Raw genomic sequence first — 21063 nt, 5'->3', positions numbered from 1 at the left:
GTTGTTACTGTAGAATGAGCTGTTTGTTATTGTAGAACTTGTTACTGTAGAACGAGCTGTTTGTTATTGTAGAACGAGCTGTTTGTTACTGTAGACCGAGCTGTTTGTTACGGTAGAACGAGCTGTTTGTTATTGTAGAACGAGCTGTTTGTTACTGTAGAATGAGCTGTTTGTTACGGTAGTTGTTACTTTAGAATGAGCTGTTTGTTATTGTAGAATGAGCTGTTTGTTATTGTAGAATGAGCTGTTTGTTATTGTAGAATTAGCTGTTTGTTACAGTAGTTGTTACTGTAGAACGAGCTGTTTGTTACGGTAGTTGTTACTGTAGAATGAGCTGTTTGTTATTGTAGAACTTGTTACTGTAGAACAAGCTGTTTGTTATTGTAGAACGAGCTGTTTGTTACTGTAGACCGAGCTGTTTGTTACGGTAGAGCGAGCTGTTTGTTACTGTAGACCGAGCTGTTTGTTACGGTAGAACGAGCTGTTTGTTATTGTAGAACGAGCTGTTTGTTACTGTAGAATGAGCTGTTTGTTACGGTAGTTGTTACTGTAGAATGAGCTGTTTGTTATTGTAGAACTTGTTACTGTAGAACGAGCTGTTTGTTACAGTAGAACGAGCTGTTTGTTACTGTAGAACAGGCTGTTTTACGGTAGAACAATCTGTTCGTTAGTGTATAATGAGCTGTTTGTACTGTAGAACAAGCTGGTTGTTACTGTAAAACGAGCTGTTGGTTACTGTAGAACGAGCTGTTAGTTACGGAAATGAATGATCCTGTACTGTGTCAGCCCAGGTTCTCTGATAGAGTAGCCCAGCCCAGACAAGGTTCTCTGATAGGTTCTCTGCCAACCAAGCCCAGCCCAGGTTCTCTGATATAGTAGCCCAGCCCTAGTTATCTGATAGCCCAGCCCATTCCAGCCCAGGTTCTCTGATAGCCCAGTCAAGCCCAGGTTCTCTGATAGTCCAGCCCAGCCCAGGTTCTCTGCTTGCCCAGCTCAGCTCAGCACAGGTTCTCTGACAGAGTAGCCCAGGTTCTCTGCCAACCAAGCCCAGCCCAGTTTCTCTGACAGAGTAACCCAGCTCAGCCCAGATTCTCTGATAGAGTAGCCCAGGCCAGACCAGCCCTAGTTCTTTGATAGCCTAGCCCAGCTCAGCCCAGGTTCTATGATAGCACAGCCCAGCTCAGGTTCTCTGCTAGCCCAGCCCAGGTTCTCTGCTAGCCTAGCCCAGGTTCTCTGCTAGACAAACCCAGGTCAGGTTCTCTGCTAGACAAGCTCAGGTTCATTGATAGCACAGCCCAGTTCAGGTTCTCTGCTAGCCCAGCCTAGGTTCTCTGATAGCCCTGCCCAGGTTATCTGCTAGCCCAGCCCATCTCAGGTTCTCTGCTAGCCCAGCCCAGCTCAGGTTCTCTGCTAGCGTAGCTCAGCTCAGGTTCTCTGCTAGCGTAGCTCAGCTCAGGTTCTCTGCTCTCGTAGCAAGTAAAAAGCAGTAAAGCACACTGACTGTACTGTGTATGAAGAAAAGCGGATTTAAAATGAACAGTAAGTCTGGTGGACTTGTGTTACACGGTGAGCTCAATCCTGCCAGTCCCACTGGGGGGTTTATCTCTGCTTGGGATGTGATGAGATAAGGAACCTTTTTGTGGTTGTATGTTTTGATAGCCATTTTATTGCTATGCTAGCCTATAGTGCAGACGGCATGTATGCGCATTTGTTTTGCACTGAATGTCGGTTTACCACGTGTCTGTCCCCTATAGACACAATAGCAACAACCCTTAGGGGTTTCCTATCTCTAGTGCTGTGGTTAGGAACCATTATCCCTTCCTATGACCACACTCCACCACAACAACCAACCGGTTGGGTCACCATGCCCTGGAGCACTCCCAGCAAAGACTGAGAGAAAATCCTATCAAATTCAAATCAGTCGAAAAGACATCTGGCATCGGAGCTAATAGAATTTCGCATGGTAATTGCAAGTTCTGCAAATCACAAATGCGACAATTCACCCTAGGTCTAACTGTGGATAAGAGCCACATAGACCAGAACAGTGGTTCCCAAACTGTGGTTCGGGTTGGGGCCCAGATGGGTCGAGGGGATGATGGTGGTCACAACTCAAAAAAGTTGGGAACCCCTGGACTAGAAGACCGTCATGTTACATGTGTAAGATAACATTAGGCTAATACAATGTTCAGTACAGTCTATGATATTTTAGATAGCATTAGGCTAATAAAATGTTCAGTACAGTCTATGATATTTTAGATAGCAGTAGGCTAATAAAATGTTCAGTACAGTCTATGATATTTTAGATAGCATTAGGCTAATAAAATGTTCAGTACAGTCTATGATATTTTAGATAGCATTAGGCTAATACAATGTTCAGTACAGTCTATGATATTTTAGATAGCATTAGGCTAATAAAATGTTCAGTACAGTCTATGATATTTTAGATAGCATTAGGCTAATACAATGTTCAGTACAGTTTATGATATTTTAGATAGCATTAGGCTAATACAATGTTCAGTACAGTCTATGATATTTTAGATAGCATTAGGCTAATACAATGTTCAGTACAGTCTATGATATTTTAGATAGCATTAGGCTAATACAATGTTCAGTACAGTTTATGATATGTTGCTAAAAGCAGTGACGGGCTAAACCTAGGCTATAAACTAAACTGTATGCTGCTTCCTGTAGACTCCTCTCTTCTTTAATGGTACTACGTTGTTTACTGTAAACTCCTCTTCTTTAACGGTACAACGTTGTTTACTGTAAACTCCTCTCTTCTTTAACGGTACAACGTTGTTTACTGTAAACTCCTCTTCTTTAACGGTACTACGTTGTTTACAGTAGATCCCTCTCTTCTTTAAAACAATCAAATCAAATGTTATTGGTCACATACACATATTTAGAAGATGTTATTGGTCACATACACATATTTATCAGATGTTATTGGTTACATACACATATTTAACAGATGTTATTGGTCACATACACATATTTATCACATGTTATTGGTCACATACACATATTTAGCAGATGTTATTGGTCACATACACATATTTAACAGATGTTATTGGTCACATACACATATTTATCACATGTTATTGGTCACATACACATATTTAGCAGATGTTATTGGTCACATATACATGTTTAACAGATGTTATTGGTCACATACACATATTTAGTAGATGTTATTGGTCACATACACATATTTAGCAGATGTTATTGGTCACATACACATATTTAGTAGATGTTATTGGTCACATATACATGTTTAACAGATGTTATTGGTCACATACACATATTTAACAGATGTTATTGGTCACATACACATATTTATCAGATGTTATTGGTCACATGTTTATCAGATGTTATTGGTCACATACACATATTTATCAGATGTTATTGGTCACATGTTTATCAGATGTTATTGGTCACATGTTTATCAGATGTTATTGGTCACATACACATGTTTAACAGATGTTATTGGTCACATACACATATTTATCAGATGTTATTGGTCACATACACATATTTATCAGATGTTATTGGTCACATACACATGTTTATCAGATGTTATTGGTCACATACACATGTTTATCAGATGTTATTGGTCACATGTTTATCAGATGTTATTGGTCACATGTTTATCAGATGTTATTGGTCACATGTTTATCAGATGTTATTGGTCACATGTTTATCAGATGTTATTGGTCACATGTTTATCAGATGTTATTGGTCACATATATATCAGATGTTATTGGTCACATACACATATTTATCAGATGTTATTGGTCACATACACATGTTTATCAGATGTTATTGGTCACATACACATGTTTAACAGATGTTATTGGTCACATACACATATTTATCAGATGTTATTGGTCACATACACATATTTATCAGATGTTATTGGTCACATACACATGTTTATCAGATGTTATTGGTCACATACACATGTTTATCAGATGTTATTGGTCACATGTTTATCAGATGTTATTGGTCACATGTTTATCAGATGTTATTGGTCACATGTTTATCAGATGTTATTGGTCACATGTTTATCAGATGTTATTGGTCACATATTTATCAGATGTTATTGGTCACATACACATATTTATCAGATGTTATTGGTCACATACACATATTTATCAGATGTTATTGGTCACATACACATATATATCAGATGTTATTGGTCACATACACATATTTATCAGATGTTATTGGTCACATACACATATTTATCAGATGTTATTGGTCACATACACATATTTATCAGATGTTATTGGTCACATACACATATTTATCAGATGTTATTGGTCACATACACATATTTAACAGATGTTATTGGTCACATACACATATTTATCAGATGTTATTGGTCACATATTTATCAGATGTTATTGGTCACATACACATATTTATCAGATGTTATTGGTCACATACACATATTTAGCAGATGTTATTGCAGTTGTAGCGAATTGCTTGTGTTCCTGGCTCCAACTGTGCAGTAGTATCTAACAGTTCACAACATAACACAAATCTAAAAGTAAAAGAATGGAATTAAGAAATATGTAAATATTAGAACGAGCAATGTCGGAGTGGCATTGACTAAAATACAGTAGAATAGAATACAGTATATACATATGAAATGAGTAAAGCAGTATGTAAACATTATTAAAGTGGCCAGTGATTCCATGTCTATGTATACAGGGCAGCAGCCTCTAAGGTTCAGGGTTGAGTAACCGGGTGGAAGTCAGCTAGGGATGGCTATTTAACAGTCTGATGGTCTTGAGATAGAAGCTGTTTTTCAGTCTCTCGGTCCCAGCTTTGATGCACCTGTACTGACATCGCCTTCTGGATGGTAGCGGGGTGAACAGGCAGTGGCTCGAGTGGTTGATGTCCTTGATGATTTTTTTGGGCCTTCCTGTGACATTGGGTGCTGTAGGTGTCCTGGAGAACAGGCAGTGTGCCCCCGGTGATGTTTGGGCAGACCACACCACCCTCTGGAGAGCCCTGCAGTTCTGGGCAGTGCAGTTGCCGTACCAGGCAGTGATACAGCCCGACAGGATGCACTCAATCTGTAAAAGTTTATGAATTTCTTCAGCCTCCTGAGGTTGAAGAGGCACTGTTGCGCCTTCCTCAACAGATTGTCAGTGATGTGTATGCAGAGGAAGCTTTTCACTTTCTCCACTGTGATCCCGCCGATGTGGATAGGGGTGTGCGCCCTCTGCTGTATCCTGAAGTCCACGATCAGCTCCTTTGTTTTGTTGACGTTGAGGGAGAGGTTATTTTCCTGGCACCACTCTCCCAGGGCCCTCACCTCCTCCCTGTTAGGCTGTCTCGTCATTGTTGGCAATCAGGCCTACTACTGTTTTGTCATCTACAAACTTCATGATTGAGTTGGAGGCGTGCGTGGCCACGCAGTCATGGTTGAACAGGGAGTACAGGAGGGGGCTGAGCATGCACCCTTGTGGGGCCCCAGGGTTGAGGGTCAGTAAAGTGGAGGTGTTGTTTCCTACCTTCACCACCCGGGGGCGGCCCGTCAGGAAGTCCAGGACACAGTTGCACAGGGTGGGGTTCAGACCCAGGGCCCCGAGCTTAATGCTGAGTTTGGGGGGTACTATGGTGTTGAATGCTGAGCTATAGTCAATGAACAGCATTCTTACATAGGTATTTCTCTTGTCCAGATGAGATAGGGCAGTGTGGAGTGCGATGGCGATTGCATCGTCTGTGGATCTATTGGGGCGGTATGCAAATTGAAGTGGGTCTAGGGTATCAGGTAAGCTAGAGGTGATATGATTCTTAACTAGCCTCTCAAAGCACTTCATGATGACAGAAGTGAGTGCTACGGGGCGATAGTCATTTAGTTAATTTACCTTTGCTTTCGTGGGTACAGGAACGATAGTGGACATCTTGAAGCAAGTGGGGACAGCAGACAGAGATAGGGAGCGATTGAGTATGTCTGTAAACACTCCAGCCAGCTGGTCTGCACATGCTCTGAGGACGCGGCTAGGGATGCCGTCTGGGCTGGCAGCCATGCAAGGGTTAACACGCTTGAATGTCTTACCCACGTTGGCCACGGAGCCCACTGTCCTGGGAGTGGGCTGCATCTGTGTTATCCTCAAAGCAGGGGAAGAAGGTGTTTAACTTGTCCGTGTTGATTGTCTGGAAGCCCTGCAACATACGTCTTGTGTCTGAGCCGTTGAATTGCGACTCCACTTTGTCGCTGTACTGACGTTTTGACTGTTTGATTTCCTTACGTAGGGAATAACTACACTGTTTGTATTCAACCTTATTCCCAGTCACCTTGCCATGGTTATAAATGCGCTGGTTTGCACCTTTCAGTTATGCGCAAATGCTGCCATTTATCCACACTATTTGGTTTGGGTATGTTTTAATAGTCACAGTGGGAACAACATCCCCTAAACACTTCCTGATGAACTCAGTCACCATGTCCGTGTATACGTTAATGTTATTCTCAGAGGCATATCCCAGTCCGGTATGTTCCTGACAGTAGACTGACTTCTCTTCTTTAACTATATGTTCCTGACAGTAGACTGACCTCTCTTCATTAACTATATGTTCCTGACAGTAGACTGACCTCTCTTCATTAACTATATGTTCCTGACAGTAGACTGACCTCTCTTCATTAACTATATGTTCCTGACAGTAGACTGACCTCTCTTCATTAACTATATGTTCCTGACAGTAGACTGACTTCTCTTCATTAACTGTATGTTCCTGACAGTAGACTGACCTCTCTTCATTAACTGTATGTTCCTGACAGTAGACTGACCTCTCTTCATTAACTGTATGTTCCTGACAGTAGACTTACCTCTCTTCATTAACTATATGTTCCTGACAGTAGACTGACCTCTCTTCTTTCACTATATGTTCCTGACAGTAGACTGACCTCTCTTCATTAACTATATGTTCCTGACAGTAGACTGACCTCTCTTCATTAACTATATGTTCCTGACAGTAGACTGACCTCTCTTCATTAACTATATGTTCCTGACAGTAGACTGACTTCTCTTCATTAACTATATGTTCCTGACAGTAGACTGACCTCTCTTCATTAACTATATGTTCCTGACAGTAGACTGACTTATCTTCATTAACTATATGTTCCTGACAGTAGACTGACCTCTCTTCATTAACTATATGTTCCTGACAGTAGACTGACCTCTCTTCATTAACTATATGTTCCTGACAGTAGACTGACCTCTCTTCATTAACTATATGTTCCTGACAGTAGACTGACTTCTCTTCATTAACTATATGTTCCTGACAGTAGACTGACCTCTCTTCATTAACTATATGTTCCTGACAGTAGACTGACCTCTCTTCATTAACTATATGTTCCTGACAGTAGACTGACCTCTCTTCATTAACTATATGTTCCTGACAGTAGACTGACCTCTCTTCATTAACTATATGTTCCTGACAGTAGACTGACCTCTCTTCATTAACTATATGTTCCTGACAGTAGACTGACCTCTCTTCATTAACTATATGTTCCTGACAGTAGACTGACCTCTCTTCATTAACTGTATGTTCCTGACAGTAGACTTACCTCTCTTCATTAACTATATGTTCCTGACAGTAGACTGACCTCTCTTCTTTCACTATATGTTCCTGACAGTAGACTGACTTCTCTTCATTAACTGTATGTTCCTGACAGTAGACTGACCTCTCTTCATTAACTATATGTTCCTGACAGTAGACTGACCTCTCTTCATTAACTATATGTTCCTGACAGTAGACTGACCTCTCTTCATTAACTATATGTTCCTGACAGTAGACTGACCTCTCTTCATTAACTATATGTTCCTGACAGTAGACTGACCTCTCTTCATTAACTATATGTTCCTGACAGTAGACTGACTTCTCTTCATTAACTATATGTTCCTGACAGTAGACTGACCTCTCTTCATTAACTGTATGTTCCTGACAGTAGACTGACCTCTCTTCATTAACTATATGTTCCTGACAGTAGACTGACCTCTCTTCATTAACTGTATGTTCCTGACAGTAGACTGACCTCTCTTCATTAACTGTATGTTCCTGACAGTAGACTGACCTCTCTTCATTAACTATATGTTCCTGACAGTAGACTGACCTCTCTTCATTAACTATATGTTCCTGACAGTAGACTGACCTCTCTTCATTAACTATATGTTCCTGACAGTAGACTGACTTCTCTTCATTAACTATATGTTCCTGACAGTAGACTGACCTCTCTTCATTAACTATATGTTCCTGACAGTAGACTGACCTCTCTTCATTAACTATATGTTCCTGACAGTAGACTGACCTCTCTTCATTAACTATATGTTCCTGACAGTAGACTGACCTCTCTTCTCTCTGTAGAACCTGATGGCCAAGGCGTTGTACGACAACGTCCCAGAGTCCCCAGAGGAGCTGGCCTTCCGGAAAGGGGACATCTTAACAATCATTGAGCAGAACACGGGTGGCCTGGAGGGGTGGTGGCTCTGCTCGCTACACGGCCGCCAGGGCATCGCCCCGGGCAACCGCCTCAAGCTGCTGATTGGTCCAATGTTCGACGCCCAGTCCCCTATCGCCCAATCATCACCTATAGGCTCGGCCTACCAGCAGAAGGCCGTGTCATCGTCCCAGGGGCTGTACCAGGTGCCCCCGTCCCTCCAGAGCCCGGGGCAGCAAGGGATCTACCAGGTACCCCTGGGACAAGATGTGTACCAGGTCCCCCCTCAGAGGAATGCCCTGGCTGCAGACAACACCCCCAGCAAGGTAAGATAACTGGAGAGTGGGGGGGGGGGGGGGTTGCAGACAGACAGAGGCCTGGATAGAGAGAGAGAAGGGGGGCAGACCGACAGAGGGCTGGATAGAGAGAGAGAGGGGGGGGGGGGGGGGGGGGGGGGGGGGGGGGCAGACAGACAGAGAGAAAGAGAGAAAAAGTGCTCAGCTAAAGCCGGTCCCCTGGCAACAGAAGACAGAGGGCTCTGAGATGTTCAAAGGGCATTAATTGGAGTTTTAAACCGTGGCCTGTTCTGTTGTCCTGCCCTGTGCGGGTACTACCACATCACTGGTCCCAGACCAGTTTAAACCATGGGCCTGTTCTGTTGTCCTTCCCTGTGAAGGTACTACCACATTACTGGTCCCAGACCAGTTTAAACCATGGGCCTGTTCTGTTGTCCTGCCCTGTGAAGATACTACCACATCACTGGTCCCAGACCAGTTTAAACCGTGGCCTGTTCTGTTGTCCTTCCTGCCCTGTGAAGGTACTACCATGTCACTGGTCCCAGACCAGTTTAAACCGTGGCCTGTTCTGTTGTCCTTCCTGCCCTGTGAAGGTACTACCACATCACTGGTCCCAGACCAGTTTAAACCATGGCCTGTTCTGTTGTCCTGCCCTGTGCGGGTACTACCACGTCACTGGTCCCAGACCAGTTTAAACCATGGCCTGTTCTGTTGTCCTGCCCTGTGAGGCCACTGCCACGTCACTGGTCCCAGACCAGTTTAAACCATGGCCTGTTCTGTTGTCCTGCCCTGTGAGGTTACTGCCACGCCACTGGCCCCAGACCAGTCTAATGAGAGTCATTACACAGACACAGTCACAGGGTGGAAGGATTGCAGGGCAGCAATGTGAAATGAAATGTGGACAGGGTGTGCCGAGATGTTAGTTCACCACAGAACAGGGCAGTGTTTTTATTCACATAGACAGAGAGAGACTCCCATTTGGCGTATTTGTGTGTTGGCGAGCTGTATGTAGGGCCTGGGAAGCCACAAAAGGGCACTGAACAGGGCACAACTCATGGAAAAGCCAACAGTGCAGAGTTGTGTTTTTATGCTGTTGGTGTTTGTAGGAGTCCAGCAGCGGCTGCCTGTATTTAGGTCTGTCTGTACTCAAATACTGTACACCAGCTCACAGACAACAACCGAGCCCAGTGCAAATGGATTCACCAGTCATCTACATGTCTATTCATGTTCCAGGCAGTACAGTACAACTGTGTATTTCTATACTGTAATAAGCTAGTTATACACTTCAGCAGGGTTCCCCTTCAGCAGGGTTCCCCAACAGCAGGGTTCTCCAACAGCAGGGTTCCCCAACAGCAGGGTTCCCCAACAGCAGGGTTCTCTAACAGCAGAGTTCCCCAACAGCAGGGTTCTCCAACAGCAGGGTTTTCCAACAGCAGGGTTCCCCAACAGCAGGGTTCCCCAACTGGTGATTTGATTTACCCCCCAATTTTCTGTAAAAACACCAGCAAATCAGCTCCAATTTATTTTAATTTTGGAAATTTGTTTCAAAAATGTCCCACGCTTAACAGAGAGATACACGACATGACCAAAAGTATGTGGACAGCAGCCTGTCAAACATCTCATTCCAAAATAATAATTATAACCTGTTCTTAACCTGAACTGGATAGGTACTCTACTCCATCTCCTTGGGAGAGGGAATGTAATTATAACCTGTTCTTAAACTGAACTGGATAGGTACTCTACTCCATCTCCTTAGGAGAGGGAATGTAATTATAACCTGTTCTTAACCTGAACTGGATAGGTACTCTACTCCATCTCCTTAGGAGAGGGAATGTAATTATAACCTGTTCTTAACCTGAACTGGATAGGTACTCTACTCCATCTCCTTAGGAGAGGGAATGTAATTATAACCTGTTCTTAACCTGAACTGGGTAGGTACTCTACTCCATCTCCTTAGGAGAGGGAATGTAATTATAACCTGTTCTTAACCTGAACTGGATAGGTACTCTACTCCATCTCCTTAGGAGAGGGAATGTAATTATAACCTGTTCTTAACCTGAACTGGATAGGTACTCTACTCCATCTCCTTAGGAGAGGGAATGTAATTATAACCTGTTCTTAACCTGAACTGGGTAGGTACTCTACTCCATCTCCTTAGGAGAGGGAATGTAATTATAACCTGTTCTTAACCTGAACTGGGTAGGTACTCTACTCCATCTCCTTAGGAGAGGGAATATAATTATAACCTGGCGAAATGTATTCTGTCTGTGGGTATTTTCAACATGGCTTGAGTTGGCAGAGACGTTACCCAACTAAGGTGTGTTTGTGGGGTAAATAGGGAGCTGGTGCTTAGGAAACTGTGTCTGTCTCCCAAATGGCACCCTATTCCCTTCATAGCACACTACTTATGACCAGGACCCACAGGGAAAACAGCAAGGCATGTCAATCACTCCCACCTGTACTGTGCACCCACAGTCTCTGTCTGAAAGGGCACCCTATTCACTATATAGTACCCTACTTTTGACCTGGGCCCATAGAGCTCTGGTTAAAAGTAGTGCACTATAAGGTATAGGGTGCCAGACACATCCCTAATCACACTCACAGACCTACCATCACGATCACACTCCCCCTCTTCACTGACAGGAAGATTTACTAAGGGAAAGGAATGATGTCTTTGGTAATAAGGTCATTTAAATGTGTCTTTATGAATGTGTCTATACTAGTGTATAATTGCCTTGTTTTAGATTAAATTGAGTCTGCGTCAACGTCTAAATGTCCCATCTGTGATTGGCAAAGTGGTGCAGTCAGATTTCAGCTGTGTTGCTGGCCATTAAGGAGAGCAGAAATTCTGTCTCTGTGTACTCTGTGGAGTCCAGACAGACAGACAGGGCTGTGTTGTTTTCCTCCCAGCTTCATGTTATTCAGAGAGCTAGGCTAGGCCCAAATGGACAACAACCTCTCCCTCAACGTGAGCAAGACAAAGGAGATGATCGTGGACTACAGGAAAAGAAGGGCCAAACAGGCTCCCATTAACATCGACGGGGCTGTAGTGGAACGGGTCGAGAGTTTCAAGTTCCTAGGTGTCCACATCACCAACTAAATATCATGGTCCAAACACACCAAGACAGTCGTGAAGAGAGCACAACAACACCTTTTCCCCCTCAGGAGACAGAAAAGATTTGGCATGGATCCCCAGATCCTCAAAAGGTTTTACAGCTGCACCATCGAGAGCATCCTGACCGGTTGCATCTCCGCCTGGTATGACAACTGCTCGGCATCTGACACTAAGGCGCCACAGAGGGTAGTGCACACGGCCCAGTACATCACTGGGGCCAAGCTTCCAGCCATCCAGGACTTCTATACCAGGCGGTATCAGAGGAAAGCCCAAGCGGTACCGGAGCGCCAAGTCTAGGACCAAAAGGCTGCTTAACAGCTTCTTACCCCCCAAGCCATAAGACTGATGAACAATTCATCAAATGGTCACCAGACTATTTACACCCCCCCCCCCCCCCCCTCATTTGTTTTTACACTGCTGCTACTCTCTGTTTGTTATCTATGTATAGTCACTTTACCCCTACCTACATGTACACTACTGCTACTCTCTGTTTATCTATGTATAGTCACTTTACCCCTACCTACATGTACACTACTGCTACTCTCTGTTTATCTATGTATAGTCACTTTACCCCTACCTACATGTACACTGCTGCTACTCTCTGTTTGTTATCTATGTATAGTCACTTTACCCCTACCTACATGTACACTACTGCTACTCTCTGTTTGTTATCTATGTATAGTCACTTTACCCCTACCTACATGTACACTACTGCTACTCTCTGTTTGTTATCTATGTATAGTCACTTTACCCCTACCTACATGTACACTACTGCTACTCTCTGTTTGTTATCTATGTATAGTCACTTTACCCCTACCTACATGTACACTACTGCTACTCTCTGTTTGTTATCTATGTATAGTCACTTTACCCCTACATACATGTACACTACTGCTACTCTCTGTTTGTTATCTATGTATAGTCACTTTACCCCTACCTACATGTACACTACTGCTACTCTCTGTTTGTTATCTATGTATAGTCACTTTACCCCTACCTACATGTACACTACTGCTACTCTCTGTTTATCTATGTATAGTCACTTTACCCCTACCTACATGTACACTACTGCTACTCTCTGTTTGTTATCTATGTATAGTCACTTTACCCCTACCTACATGTACACTACTGCTACTCTCTGTTTGTTATCTATGTATAGTCACTTTACCCCTACCTACATGTACACTACTGCTACTCTCTGTTTGTTATCTATGTATAGTCACTTTACCCCTACCTACATGTACACTACTGCTACTCTCTGTTTATCTATGTATAGTCACTTTACCCCTACCTACATGTACACTACTGCTACTCTCTGTTTATCTATGTATAGTCACTTTACCCCTACCTACATGTACACTACTGCTACTCTCTGTTTGTTATCTATGTATAGTCACTTTACCCCTACCTACATGTACACTACTGCTACTCTCTGTTTGTTATCTATGTATAGTCACTTTACCCCTACATACATGTACACTACTGCTACTCTCTGTTTGTTATCTATGTATAGTCACTTTACCCCTACCTACATGTACACTACTGCTACTCTCTGTTTGTTATCTATGTATAGTCACTTTACCCCTACATACATGTACACTACTGCTACTCTCTGTTTGTTATCTATGTATAGTCACTTTACCCCTACCTACATGTACACTACTGCTACTCTCTGTTTGTTATCTATGTATAGTCACTTTACCCCTACCTACATGTACACTACTGCTACTCTCTGTTTGTTATCTATGTATAGTCACTTTACCCCTACCTACATGTACACTACTGCTACTCTCTGTTTGTTATCTATGTATAGTCACTTTACCCCTACCTACATGTACACTACTGCTACTCTCTGTTTGTTATCTATGTATAGTCACTTTACCCCTACCTACATGTACACTACTGCAACATGCTGTTTGTTATCTATGTATAGTCACTTTACCCCTACCTACATGTACACTACTGGTACATGCTGTTTGTTATCTATGTATAGTCACTTTACCCCTACCTACATGTACACTACTGCTACTCTCTGTTTGTTATCTATGTATAGTCACTTTACCCCTACCTACATGTACACTACTGCTACTCTCTGTTTGTTATCTATGTATAGTCACTTTACTCCTACCTACATGTACACTACTGCTACTCTCTGTTTGTTATCTATGTATAGTCACTTTACCCCTACCTACATGTACACTACTGCTACTCTCTGTTTGTTATCTATGTATAGTCACTTTACCCCTACCTACATGTACACTACTGCTACTCTCTGTTTGTTATCTATGTATAGTCACTTTACCCCTACCTACATGTACACTACTGCTACTCTCTGTTTGTTATCTATGTATAGTCACTTTACCCCTACCTACATGTACACTACTGCTACTCTCTGTTTGTTATCTATGTATAGTCACTTTACCCCTACCTACATGTACACTACTGCTACATGCTGTTTGTTATCTATGTATAGTCACTTTACCCCTACATACATGTACACTACTGCTACTCTCTGTTTGTTATCTATGTATAGTCACTTTACCCCTACCTACATGTACACTACTGCTACTCTCTGTTTGTTATCTATGTATAGTCACTTTACCCCTACCTACATGTACACTACTGCTACTCTCTGTTTGTTATCTATGTATAGTCACTTTACCCCTACCTACATGTACACTACTGCTACTCTCTGTTTGTTATCTATGTATAGTCACTTTACCCCTACCTACATGTACAAATTACCTCGATTAACCTCTACCCCTCGCACATTGACTAGGTATCGGTGCCCCCTGTATTTATTGTGTTATTTTTTAGAATCTTTTACTTCAGTTTATTTGGTAAATATTTTCTTAACTCTTCTTGAACTGCACTGTTGGTTAAGGGCTTGTAAGTAAATATTTCACTGTAAGGTCTACACTGTTGGTTAAGGGCTTGTAAGTAAGTATTTCACTGTAAGGTCTACACTGTTGGTTAAGGGCTTGTAAGTAAAGCATTTCACTGTAAGGTCTACACTGTTGGTTAAGGGCTTGTAAGTAAGCATTTCACTGTAAGGTCTACACTGTTGGTTAAGGGCTTGTAAGTAAAGCATTTCACGGTAAAGTCTACACTGTTGGTTAAGGGCTTGTAAGTAAAGCATTTCACGGTAAAGTCTACACTGTTGGTTAAGGTCTTGTAAGTCAGCATTTCACGGTAAAGTCTACACTGTTGGTTAAGGGCTTGTAAGTAAAGCATTTCACGGTAAAGTCTACACTGTTGGTTAAGGTCTTGTAAGTAAAGCATTTCACGGTAAAGTCTACACTGTTGGTTAAGGGCTTGTAAGTAAAGCATTTCACGGTAAAGTCTACACTGTTGGTTAAGGTCTTGTAAGTAAAGCATTTCACGGTAAAGTCTACACTGTTGGTTAAGGTCTTGTAAGTAAAGCATTTCACGGTAAAGTCTACACTGTTGGTTAAGGGCTTGTAAGTAAAGCATTTCACGGTAAAGTCTACACTGTTGGTTAAGGGCTTGTAAGTCAGCATTTCACTGTAAAGTCTACACTGTTGGTTAAGGGCTTGTCAGTAAGCATTTCACTGTAAGGTCTACACTGTTGGTTAAGGGCTTGTCAGTAAGCATTTCACTGTAAGGTCTACACTGTTGGTTAAGGGCTTGTAAGTAAGCATTTCACTGTAAAGTCTACACTGTTGGTTAAGGGCTTGTCAGTAAGCATTTCACTGTAAGGTCTACACTGTTGGTTAAGGGCTTGTAAGTAAGCATTTCACTGTAAGGTCTACACTGTTGGTTAAGGGCTTGTAAGTAAAGCATTTCACTGTAAAGTCTACACTGTTGGTTAAGGGCTTGTAAGTCAGCATTTCACGGTAAAGTCTACACTGTTGGTTAAGGGCTTGTAAGTAAAGCATTTCACTGTAAGGTCTACACTGTTGGTTAAGGGCTTGTAAGTAAAGCATTTCACGGTAAAGTCTACACTGTTGGTTAAGGGCTTGTAAGTCAGCATTCCACGGTAAAGTCTACACTGTTGGTTAAGGGCTTGTAAGTCAGCATTCCACGGTAAAGTCTACACTGTTGGTTAAGGGCTTGTCAGTAAGCATTTCACGGTAAAGTCTACACTGTTGGTTAAGGTCTTGTCAGTAAGCATTTCACTGTAAGGTCTACACTGTTGGTTAAGGTCTTGTCAGTAAGCATTTCACTGTAAGGTCTACACTGTTGGTTAAAGGCTTGTCAGTAAGCATTTCACTGTAAGGTCTATACTGTTGGTTAAGGGCTTGTAAGTAAGCATTTCACTGTAAAGTCTACACTGTTGGTTAAGGTCTTGTCAGTAAGCATTTCACGGTAAAGTCTACACTGTTGGTTAAGGTCTTGTCAGTAAGCATTTCACTGTAAGGTCTACACTGTTGGTTAAAGGCTTGTCAGTAAGCATTTCACTGTAAGGTCTACACTGTTGGTTAAAGGCTTGTCAGTAAGCATTTCACTGTAAGGTCTACACTGTTGGTTAAAGGCTTGTAAGTAAAGCATTTCACTGTAAAGTCTACACTTGTTGTATTCGGGGGAAATGTAACAAATAAAATTTGATTTGATATTCCATATATTTACATATAATGCAATACTTTTGACTGGGGCAATAGGGTGCCATTTGTGAAGCAGTCCTGGTCTAGGTTGATGAAGTAAGAGGAATGCTCAGTCCTGTTGTTGATTGGCTGAGAGCTGTAGACAGGTTATATGCTGTTTAGGTGTTCTGTTTGACTGAGCTGATTAGAAGAGGGATTTCCTGGTTGCCAAGTACACACACACACACACACACACACACACACACACACACACACACACACACACTTCCTCCTCTGAGGAATCAAATGGTAATGGGCACTGAGGCAACATCCTGCACTGAAGATCCCCTCTCATATTCCACCAAAGCCACCATGTGTCGACATGTCATCCCCCACAGTGAAAGGACCCAGCATGGTGTGTGTGTGTGTGTGGGTGTGTGTGTGGTGTGTGTGTACGTACGTGTGTGTGTGTGTGCCCACCCCGCTGTGCAAATCCAGATTGGCGACTGGTTATTTTCTGTTCATGTGGTATATAAAGGCACACTGAGGTTTGGCACTGGCTCTAGCTAGCTTTCCCAGGCTGCTCAGTTTGATGCTGTGGCCCTCCCTGTCTGTCCTTGACTGACCCTCCTGGGAGGGTGAGCTCAAGCATCCCACAGCTGCCCCGTTCAAGGCCCCAGTGTTGGCCTGAAGCTGGAAGCCATCCCTGGGGCTCTCGGCCACACAAAGAGCCCCTCACATGGAAACCAGGAGCTGCCTTGTACCACTTTGTCACCCTGGTGTTAGAGGGACGTTTATCATCAGCCACTGGCACTGCTTCTTATTGTTGATATTTTTTACAGCTCTGATTCTGAAAGGTGTGTCTGTTTCCCTCTCTCTGTCTCTGTCTCTGTCTCTGTCTCTCTCTGTCTCTGTGTCTGTCTCTGTGTCTGTCTCTGTCTCTGTCTCTCTCGCTCTCTCTCTCTCTCTCTCTCTCTCGCTCTCTCGCGCTTTCGCTCTCTCTCCCTCTCTCTCTCTCCCTCTCTCTCTCTCCCTCTCTCTCTCCCTCTCTCTCTCCCTCTCTCTCTCTCTTTGACGTCCTGGTTGTTTCTCTGTAATTCCCCCTGCGTGAGTCAGGCAGTGAGGTCACAGCGCTCAAAGACGGAGTCAGGTTAAAGTTCAAAGGCCCCGCCAAGCCTCTTATCTACTCCTACCAGGCTGGAACGCCTCCTCTGCTTCACATCCTGCCTTACAAGGCTCCTTCTATGGGTCCTTCCTGTCACTATGTTAAATACCCATATATTATAGATTCTATTATTCACTGATGTGGACTATGGACATACCAGCAGGACAGACAGGAACACAGAGGGACTGAGTTAATCAACTCCCACAAGTCACAGAGGATTGAGGAAGTGCACTGCTTGGGTAACTGAGCCGTCCGTTAGCTTGATAAGATGATTTTAACCAGGTTAAGCACTAATGTACTGTGTGGACTTGTTTGTGAGGCTTGACAGACATATTTTCTCCCTCTAATCATGTGTGGAAGGGCCCCAGCAGCAGATAAATGAATGATTCCTTCCTGTGGCGCTCCACTCCTTTAGACACTTGTCTGCTCTCTGTTGTCGCCGTGGTGACGAATCACTGGCCTGCGTGATTTGACCCAGGGCAAGGTCATAAATCTCATTGTATGAAAAGGCATTGGCCCGTCCTGCCACCGCAGAGAGAGAGAGAGAGAGAGAGAGAGAGAGAGAGAGAGAGAGAGAGAGAGAGAGAGAGAGAGAGAGAGAGAGAGAGAGAGAGAGAGAGAGAGAGAGAGAGAGAGAGAGAGAGAGAGAGAGAGAGAGAGAGAGAGAGAGAGAGAGAGAGAGAGAGAGAGAGAGAGAGAGAGAGAGAGAGAGAGAGAGAGAGAGAGAGAGAGAGAGAGAGAGAGAGAGAGAGAGAGAGAGAGAGAGAGAGAGAGAGAGAGAGAGAGAGAGAGAGAGAGAGAGAGAGAGAGAGAGAGAGAGACCATTTCCGGAAAAGTTCTGCAATGCAAAGGAGTAAGAACTAGGAGTGAAAGTAAAGAAGGACAGGAAATGCTTGGCTGAAAGGTAACTTACATTTTCCCATGTTTAACATCTATGCTGGCAGGGGTCAGGGTTCAGCCCAGACATTTCTCATCCCCTCTTCCCGCCTTTTTTTACTTTCTCAGGAGTCAAGAAGGACATCTGAATAATGAATGAATAACAAAGTCAACAGGAACATCTTAATAATTAATTAATTTCTGGAAAGCAAACAGGAAATGGCCGTGCCATCATTAGCATAATCACATTAAAGTTGGGTCCTGTCTTGAGAAGCCCTTTGATCAGAGGGAATAAAATATTATCCTTATTAGCGATGTAATCTGTGTGTGTGTGTGTGCTCCCTTTTGCCCCTCTTTATGTCCAATCTCTGTTTGGATTTTGATTTGGCCACATGGTCACACCGTCGTCATGGAGACGGCCGATTGCGGCCTCTTGGGTTTGTCCACGTAATTGCCTGCATTAATTAGTTTGTCACTTTAATAGGCCACTGTGGAGCTGTGGATGGGAACATTAGGCGAAAAGCTGGAAAAGTAACCTATAATAACACTGTAAAGCTATCCGACTGTGATTCAGCAACTGCAGGTGCCCCCCTTGAAACCAAGAGGCATGGCTATTAAAGGAACTCTGCCACGGCCCTTCTCTTTGGAGTGACAGGAGGAAAAACCACTCTCCTCTACGTTCTGAATCACCTATTGGGTGGCAGCAGATTGAATTTCACTGGTACCCACATGTATCCTGGAGTCTGCCTGCATGACTCCTGCCCTCCCTCAGTGACAAAGCTGACAGAGGCGAACAGTAGATGGGGGATGGAAGCCGGGGGGTGAGTGGGGATGGTGGAATGGTAGGTAATATGAGAGAAGGTGTCGGCATGCTTCAGTCCTGCTGGGTAAAGGTGTCGGCATGCTTCAGTCCTGCTGGGTAAAGGTGTCGGCATGCTTCAGTCCTGCTGTGTAAAGGTGTCGGCATGCTTCAGTCCTGCTGGGTAAAGGTGTCGGCATGCTTCAGTCCTGCTGGGTAAAGGTGTCGGCATGCTTCAGTCGTGCTGGGTAAAGGTGTCGGCATGCTTCAGTCCTGCTGGGTAAAGGTGTCGGCATGCTTCAGTCCTGCTGGGTAAAGGTGTCGGCATGCTTCAGTCCTGTTGGGTGAAGGTGTCGGCATGCTTCAGTCCTGTTGGGTGAAGGTATCGGCATGCTTCAGTCGTGCTGGGTAAAGGTGTCGGCATGCTTCAGTCCTGCTGGGTAAAGGTGTCGGCATGCTTCAGTCCTGCTGGGTAAAGGTGTCGGCATGCTTCAGTCCTGCTGGGTAAAGGTGTTGGCATGCTTCAGTTCTGCTGGGTAAAGGTGTCGGCATGCTTCAGTCCTGCTGGGTAAAGGTGTCGGCATGCTTCAGTACTGCTGGGTAAAGGTGCCAAGCAGACCTCAGCTAGCCGAACCGAACGAGTGTGCTCACATACTCTTTTAAAAGACTTGGACGAAGGCACGTAGACTTGGGCTTCTGAACTTTAGCTGGCCTCGAGCAGAACATGTTGTGGGCCCAAACAGATGAAAAAACCCTCACCGAAGTCCAAAATGAACAAAGGGATGGGGGACGAATAGATGAATGGAAACCATAGATTAGATAGAATCATCCCATTCGGTTGGAACAAAGGGGTCAATTGTTGGAAGCGTCATTATCACCATTACTGTGACCCGGCCACCACTGACAGGTCTGATGGGCCCGTTGACACGTGTCATCAGGTCATCAGCGTGTGATGGAGCAATGAGACGATAGTCTCATAGTGGGTCTTTTTACACACACTCACACCTACAAGCAAACACACACACACGCGCACACCTACCTGCCTCCACACAAAGTTACACGAACACAAAGTTACCTCTTCCTTAAAGAACAAGTCTGGTCAATATTTACCCAACCACCATTAGGAGCTCCAAGTACCCTGGCCGGGCCTGCCGCAACAGCAAAGCTTGCTGGGTAAACAGAGGGTGTATATGGGAAATACATGAGCAGTATGCGTCTGGCATCGCCTGAGAGGACCCAGTGACAGAAAGAAGGGAGCACAAAGTGGCTGTACGTCCCAAATGGCACCTTATTCCCTTTATAGTGCACTACTTTTAACAAAGAGCCCATCGTGATCTGGTAAAAGTAGTGCACTGTATAGGGTATAGGGGGCCGGTATAGGACACAGACTCTGACATGTACCTGTTGAGTGTCCAGACTGGTCCCTGTGGCTTTCTGCCTTCAACAGGTACTGTATTAGCCATCTCTATGGACTGAGTTTGAGAGAGGGGAACCGCAAACAGAGATCTCCTTGTGTTCTATGTCCATTCGCTGCAACTTTCCCACACAAAGTCACACCATAGGAAGTAGTAGGGACTACGGAGAAAGCAACAAGGACCTTCTAGTCCAGGACGTTTTCCAGAGGGTAACTGGCTGCTGTATCTGGTAGTACGTGTGTGTGTGAGAGAAATAGAATGTAGCAGGATTGTTTGTTCCCATGTTTCAATAACGGACATCCTGTATAACCTGTACCTCAGCACATTGACTCGGTACCGGTACCACCTGTATAACCTGTACCTCAGCACAATGACTCGGTACCGGTACCCCTTGTATAAAG

General features: G+C 43.9%; 1 protein-coding gene across 4 annotated transcripts in view; it reads left to right on the top strand.

Moving 5' to 3' along the window:
• LOC110496698 (enhancer of filamentation 1) overlaps positions 1–21063 on the top strand; it is a 64401-nt gene that overhangs the window by 28966 nt on the left and 14372 nt on the right. For all 4 annotated transcript variants that reach the window (XM_036953538.1, XM_036953539.1, XM_036953536.1 and 1 more), the window contains exon 2: positions 8380–8778. In XM_036953538.1, coding sequence (XP_036809433.1) covers positions 8386–8778 — 393 coding nt within the window. In that variant the 5' untranslated portion in view covers positions 8380–8385. The remainder of the gene's footprint in view (positions 1–8379; positions 8779–21063) is intronic.

This window comes from Oncorhynchus mykiss, chromosome 18, assembly GCF_013265735.2.
Source record: "Oncorhynchus mykiss isolate Arlee chromosome 18, USDA_OmykA_1.1, whole genome shotgun sequence".
NCBI classification, from domain to species: Eukaryota; Metazoa; Chordata; class Actinopteri; order Salmoniformes; family Salmonidae; genus Oncorhynchus; species Oncorhynchus mykiss.
This window is presented reverse-complemented; position numbering and strand designations above follow the sequence as displayed.